Below are 7,656 nucleotides of genomic sequence, written 5' to 3'. Positions count from 1 at the left end.
CTGGAGAATCCCAGGGACAGGGAAGCCTGGTGGGCTGCCGTCTCTGGGGTCACACAGAGTCAGACACGACTGAAGTGACTTAGCAGCAGCAGCAGCAGCAGTACTTCCCTGCGAGCCTCAGACACCAGTCCCCAAGACTCCACTACAAGGGTTACCCAACTCAACTCTCCAAGCCATCCTGGAGGTTCCTCGCTGGGTCTGGGCAGGAGGAAAACCCAATCTGCTCCCCATCTCACTTTGTTGAGAGCTCACACAGCCCGTCAAGCTCTCCCCAACGTATCTGTTCACAAATCCTCCCTCCTCTTCGTAACTGGATCCTTTTTTTAAAAAACTCTTTAAAGAGAACGAGAGGTTCCTGAGTCTGAACAAGTATTAGACATTTACTCTATAATTACACTGCATTTTCATCCCGTACCCCATGCTGATGTATAGCATTCGTAGTTGGCATTGGATATTCACAATCAAAACTTCAATACTTACCTCCTGTTCGACTTCAGGTTGAACTGTATGAAACTGTTGATTGTTTATAATGTTTTGACTTAAAGGAATTGCAATTTCATATAGTTCAAACTAACAATTTTATTCAAAATAGGCTTTTTAGAGAAATTTTAGGTTGGAATTGAACAAACAGGAAAAGTGAATTCTGAAATGAATACTCAGGCAAATACTGAAGCATCATCTGCAAAGCGTCTCACCTTGGCTTTCAGATCCGCACACACTTCCTGTTGCTTTTTCCTGTCCTTAGCCAACATGCTTTCCATTTCATGAGTTGCACAGGCTTCAGCCAGTGTCAGCACAGCCTTCTGTATAAAGTCTCGCCGATTCTTATTCCAACTCAATATCAGGATTCTTCGCTGCTCCTTAGCAAAGCGATATTGATTACAATATTTCTCATGTTCGACCTGAAAAGAAAACAGATGATAAATGCTTATTATGAAACTGAGCTTATGTGTTATGTCATTGCTAGAAAAGTGAATAAAATGAATTAAAATCAATGATTTTGAAAAGTGAAGACCAAATATCTTAATAGTAAATACAACAATCAGGATCAGGTACCAGTCCCAGATTTCTGGGTCCATGGCTAATTGGTGACTGAGGACCAGTCATTTATTCTTTTTAAGTTCTCATACAGGATGGAGTCAGGCCAGGTGGTCCTAGAACAACTTCTACTTCTATATGGTAATGAATCTATGAGCAGAAAACATGATTTCCCCTGCATATAATTTTAAAAATACTCTATCTAAATCAGTTTTGTTATATTAATAACGACTTCAGGTGCTTTGGTTAGACATGTGCTAATAAACATTAAAAATTGCGATAATAATTCTAAAAACTCAGTTTGCCATTGATTAGGGAAACAATCAGATATTAGAACATCTAAACTTAAAATAATTATAGCACTGACAGTAGCTCTTCCCATCCTATGCTCTTGAAGGGCATGACATTCTTACACGGATATCAATAGTTCCTACTGCCAGTGAATACCAACCCTGGGAGGTATGAGTCTTAAGAGAAAGAAGAGGAAGAGAGATAGCCTTAAGAGTTTGAAAAACCTCTGTAGGTGATTCTGAAATACTCCTTATAAAAAGGTGTGTGTGTGTCTATGAGAGCTCAGTTGCTCAGTCATGTCCAACTCTTTGTGACCCCATGGGCTGTAGCCTGCCAGGCTCCCCCATCCATGGGATTTACAGCAAGAATACTAGAGTGGCTAGCTATTCCCTTATCCAGGGGTTCTTCCTGAACGAGGGATTGAAGCCATGTGTCTTGCATATCCTGCACTGGCAGGCAGATTCTTTACCACTAGTGCCACCTGGGAGGCCCCTATATAAAGGTATGTCACCTGAAATTAAGAGTTGACGACCTAAATAATTCTTCATTTTACTAGTATAGACCACATCTCTGAATTTAATATATTATAACCTCTAAGTGATGTGAGAAAAGAACCTAGCAAAAAAGATAAGGTGGCACCTACTTAAAAAAAAATTATAATTTAGGTATGGTTAATTAAAAGTTGGCTTAAAGCTCAACATTCAGAAGACGAAGATCATGGCATCTGGTCCCATCACTTCATGGGAAATAGATGGGGAAACAGTGGAAACAGTGTCAGACTTTATTTTTCTGGGCTCCAGAATCACTGCAGATGGTGACTGCAGCCATGAAATTAAAAGACACTTACTCCTTGGAAGGAAAGTTATGACCAACCTAGATAGCATATTCAAAAGCAGAGACATTACTTTGCCAACAAAGGTTCGTATAGTCAAGGCTATGGTTTTTCCTGTGGTTATGTATGGATGTGAGAGTTGGACTGTGAAGAAGGCTGAGTGCCGAAGAATTGATGCTTTTGAACTGTGGTGTTGGAGAAGACTCTTGAGAGTCCCTTGGACTGCAAGGAGATCCAACCAGTCCATTCTGAAGGAGATCAGCCCTGGGATTTCTTTAGAAGGAATTATGCTAAAGCTGAAATTCCAGTATTTTGGCCACCTCATGAGAAGAGTTGACTCATTGGAAAAGACTCTGATGCTGGGAGGGATTGGGGGCAAGAGGAGAAGGGGACGACAGAGGATGAGATGGCTGGATGGCATCACTGACTCAATGGACGTGAGTCTCAGTGAACTCCGGGGGTTGGTGATGGACAGGAAGGCCTGGCGTGCTGCGATTCATAGGGTCACAAAGAGTCGGACACGACTGAGCGACTGATCTGATCTGATCTGATGGTTAATTAAGTAAACAGTGGTATGATCACTCACCTAGAGCCAGATATCCTGGAATGTGAAGTCAAGTGGGCCTTAGGAAGCATCACTACAAACAAAGCTAGTAGAGGTGATGGAATTCCAGTTGAGCTATTTCAAATCTTAAAAGACGATGCTGTGAAAGCGCTGCATTCAATATGCCGCAAATTTGGAAAACTCAGCAGTGGCCACAGGACTGGAAAAGGTCAGTATTCATTCCAATCCCAAGGAAAGGCAATGCCAAAGAACGCTCAAACTACCACACAACTGCACTCAACTTGCACGCTAGTAAAGTAATGCTCAAAACTCTCCAAGCCACGCTTCAACAGTACATGTGAACCATGAACTTCCAGATGTTCAAGCTGGATTTACAAAGGGCAGAGGAACCAGCGATCAAATTGCCAACAACCACTGGATCATTGAAAAAACAAGAGAGTTCCAGAAAAACATCTAGTTCTGCTTTATTGACTACACCAAAGCCTTTGACTGCGTGGATCACAATAAACTGTGGAAAATTCTTCAAGAGATGGGAGTATCGGACCACCTGAACTGCCTCTTAAGAAATCTGTATGCAGGTCAGGAAGCAACAGTTAGAACTGGACATGGAACAACAGACTGGTTCCAAATAGGGAAATGAGTACATGAAGGCTGTATATCATCACCCTGCTTATTTAACTTACATGCAGAGTACATCATGAGAAACACTGGGCTGGAAGAAGCACAAGCTGGAATCAAGACTGCTAGGAGAAATATCTATAACCTCATATATGCAGATGACACCACCCTTATGGCAGAAAGTGAAGAAGAACTAAAGAGCCTCTTGATGAAAGTGAAAGAGGAGAGTGAAAGAGCTGGCTTAAAGCTCAACATGCAGAAAACTAAGATCATGGCATCTGGTCCCAACACTTCATGGCAAATAGATGGGGAAACAGTGGAAAGAGTGAGAAACTTTACTTTTGGGGGCTCAGAACTACTGCAGATAGTGACTGCAGCCATGAAATTGAAAGACGCTTGCTCCTAGGAAGAAAAGCTATGACCAACCTAGACAGCATATTAAAAAGCAGAGACATTACTTTGACAACAAAGGTCCATCTAGTCAAAGCTATGGTTTTTCCAGTAGTCATGGATGGATGTGAGAGTTGGACTATAAAGAAAGTGGAGCACCAATGAATTGATGCCTTTGAACTGTGGTATTGGAGAAGACTCTTGAGAGTCCCTTGGACTGCAAGAAGATCCAACTAGTCCATTCTAAAGGAGATCAGTCCTGGGTGTTCATTGGAAGGACTGATGCTGAAGCTGAAACTCCAATACTTTGGCCACCTGACGCGAAGAGCTGACTCATTGGAAAAGACCCTGATGCTGGGAAAGATTGAAGGCAGGAGGAGAAGGGGACGACAGAGGATGAGATGGTTGGATGGCATCACCGACTCAATGGACATGAGTTTGAGTTGGTGATGGACAGGGAGGCCTGTCCTGCTGCAGTCCATGGGGTCACAAAGAGTCGGACATGACTGAGCGACTGAACTGAACTAAGTACATAATGAAATAGGCTATGGCTTCACTTAAATCAAATATCAGCTACTAAAATCCATTCTATAAATTCTTAGCTTTAGTCCTCAAAGCCAAGACTATGCTTAAAACTTGTCAAACACTAAGAAAGGATGTACACATCATACAGAAATGCATACTAATTATCCCAATGTAAGAAGTAAATGCAAAAATCTTTATCGTATTAACAGTAGGCAAATACAAAAATCTACACACAGTTCAAAATGACAGCTGGTCACAGATACAAATGGAATCAATAAGGAATAAAATGAAAGCTCCAACTTAATAAATTAGGACTTGTATAAAATCTAGAATGAATTATTAACATTATATAACATATTTTTTGCATAACAAGAATTTGCAATAAAATAAAGGTCAGAAGGAAAACAAATAACTGAATGGGGATTAATGGGATAGGAGAGGTTGGTCATAACTAGTTGTGTGGCCTTTGCTTCAGTTTCTTCACCTGAAAAGTAAGGATGATTATAGTACTTCTCTCATCCACTATTATGTGCACTACATGACTGACATAAAATAAATTCTATACACGTTAGTATTGTTTTTTTAATTTATTTATTGTTTTATTGAAGAATAATTACTTTACAGAATTTTTGTTTTCTGTCAAAGCACAACGTGAATCAGCCATAGGTATACATATATTCTCTCCTGTTGAAACTCCCTCCCATCCTCCTCCCTCAAGTATTGTTACTTGATTTAAAACAATTACAAAAGTACAGAGTATGTAATACTATTTTATGGCATGGCCTATAATATTTAAAAGGTAGGAGTCCATACATGTTTGTTTACATATATGTTTTAAAGTGAATTACTGTGAAATTCATTGGTCACATGGTAACTTCTGTTTCCTTGTCTCTGTGGTCTTGTCCAGTAAAGAATGTAACCATAACTTCCAAGGCCTGTCTCAGGGAAACTTCAGACAAGACTCTGATTTATGAATTTGGGGCATTTGTGTTCAGACCCATCTAGGGGATCAAGTGGAGTTGTGGTGGGGATGGTGTAGGTAGACACAAGCTCCTAAGGCAAGTTTTGGCTTCCCCATGACTAGAAGGATTGAGATGTGGCAGGCTGTGTGAATGGAAGGGCAAAAACCCATTTTCTGGCAAGACTCAAGGAATGGCAGAATCTCTGAGATGGGCAGATGAATTTGCAGACACCTGGAAGTCAAACACAAGCAGAGCAACCCAGAGGACCATGGTGAAGCTCTCTGGGGTAAGCCACAGAATAAATGTTGCCAGAGGGGTCTCCCATCTTTTTATGCAACATGTTGTTGTTCAGTTGCTAAGTCATATCCGACTCTGTGACCCCATGAACTGCATGCAGCACACCAGGCTTCCCTGTCCTTCACCATCTCCCTGAGCTTGCTCAAACTCATTTCCATTGAGTCAGCAATGCCATCCAACCATCTCATCCTCTGTTGTCCCTTTTCCTACTGCCCTCAATCTTTCCCAGCATCAGGGTCCTCCAATGAGTTGGCTCTTTGCATCAGGTGGCCAAACCATTGGAGCTTCAGTTGCAGCATCAGTCCTTCCAATGAATACTCATAGTTGATTTCCTATGGATTGATCCTTTCCTATGGTTTGATCCTTTACTGTCCAAGGAACTCTCAAGAATCTTCTCCATAACCACAATTCAAAAGCATAAATTTCTTTGGCACTCAGCCTGCTTTATGGTCCAAACCTCACATCCATACATGACTACTGGAAAAACAATAGCTTTAACTAGATGGGATTTTGTCAGCAAAGTGATGTTTCTGCTTTTTAATACATTGCCTAGGTTTGTCATAGCTTTCCTTTCAAGGAGCAAGCATCTTTTAATTCTGTGGCTGCAGTCATCATCCACAGTGATTTTAGAGACCAAGAAAATAAAATATGTCACTGTTTCCATTTTTTCCCATCTATTTGCCATGAAGTGATGGCACTGGATGCCATGATCTTAGTTTTTTTTGAATGTTGAGTTTTAAGTCGGCTTTTTTACTTTCCTGTTTCACTCTCATCAAGAGGCTCTTTAGTTCCTCTTCAATTTCTGCCATTAAGATAGTATCATCTGCATATTTGAGGTTGTCGCTATTTCTCCTAGCAATCTTGATTCAATCCAGTCCAGCATTTCACATGATGTACTCTGCATAGAAGTTAGATAAGCAGAGTGACAATATACAGCCTTGAGGTACTCCTTTCCCAATTCTGAACTAGTCTGTTGTTTCATGTCCAGTTCTAACTGTTGCTTTTTGACCAGCATACAAGTTTCTCAGGAGGGCGGTAAGGTGGTCTGGTATTTCCATGTCTTTGAGAATTTTCCACAGTTTGTTGTGATCCACAAAGGCTTTAGCATAGTTATGCACCATGCTGTCTTATAAAACAACAGACTTCATACCTATAACCCTAGTATTATATAACCCTATATATAACCCTTCATATAACCCTTCATATAACCCTATTATTTTCTAGAGTTTAGGAAAAAATAATTTTAGAGCACCATTTAAAGTGTATATATATACACACACACACATATATACATATATGTACCTGCTGCTCTGTGACAACCTAGAGGAGTGGTTTGGGGTGGGAGGTGAGTAGGAAGATCAAGAGGGAGGGAACATATGTGTATACCCATAGCTGATTCATGTTGATGTATTGCAAAAACCAATATAACATTGTAAAGCAATTATCCTTCAATTAAAAATAACTTTTTAAAATACGTATGTGTGTGTGTGTGTGTCTATGGTGGTGGTTTAGTTGTTAAGTCATCTCCAATTAATGTGACCCTATGGACTGTAGCCTGCCAGGCTCCTCTGTCCATGGGATTTCCCAGGCAAGAATACTGGAGTGGTTTGCCATTTCCTTCTGTAGGGGATCTTCCTGACCCAGGAATCAAACTCAGATTTCCCACATGGCAGACTGGTCTCCTGCATTGCAGGGGATTCTGTTATTGCTGAGCCACCAGGGAAGATGTGTGTGTGAGAGAGAGAGAGAGAGAGAGTGTGTGTGCGTGTGTGTGTGTGTGTGTGCATGCGTATAGTTTAGTAATTATTGACCACCAAAACAATTTAGCTTGGCAGTATACAAGGACTGAAGCTAAGTCACTTCAGTCGTGTCCGACTCTATGTGACCCCATAGACGGCAGCCCAACAGGCTCCCCGGTCCCTGGGATTCTCCAGGCAAGAACACTGGAGTGGGTTGCCATTTCCTTCTCTAATATAAGGTCGAGCACTCACCAAATCATGCCTCGATTTGTGTGGAAGACATCTTTGTAACATGTCCAGATACAAAGTCCTTCTGCCACAGAGATCCCCAGGATACTGATCCAAAACAGCCTGGTAAATCCAGTGGTCTTCATCACTTAATTGGAAGTTTCTGGAAGC

The 7,656-nt window shown here is 41.2% G+C and overlaps 1 protein-coding gene across 1 annotated transcript in view; it reads right to left on the bottom strand.

The window, feature by feature from the left end:
- Positions 1 to 7,656, bottom strand: part of CCDC148 (coiled-coil domain containing 148) — a 212,964-nt gene that overhangs the window by 161,828 nt on the left and 43,480 nt on the right. Inside the window, exons 9-10 of the mRNA XM_010859012.1 lie at positions 7,510 to 7,648; positions 696 to 902 (exon numbers count right to left, since the gene is read on the bottom strand). Coding sequence (XP_010857314.1) covers positions 696 to 902; positions 7,510 to 7,648 — 346 coding nt within the window. The remainder of the gene's footprint in view (positions 1 to 695; positions 903 to 7,509; positions 7,649 to 7,656) is intronic.

This window comes from Bison bison, unplaced genomic scaffold, assembly GCF_000754665.1.
Source record: "Bison bison bison isolate TAMUID 2011002044 unplaced genomic scaffold, Bison_UMD1.0 scf7180017864452, whole genome shotgun sequence".
Taxonomy (NCBI): Eukaryota; Metazoa; Chordata; class Mammalia; order Artiodactyla; family Bovidae; genus Bison; species Bison bison.
The sequence above is the reverse complement of the archived record's forward strand: the minus strand, read 5'-3'. Positions and strand labels throughout refer to the sequence as shown.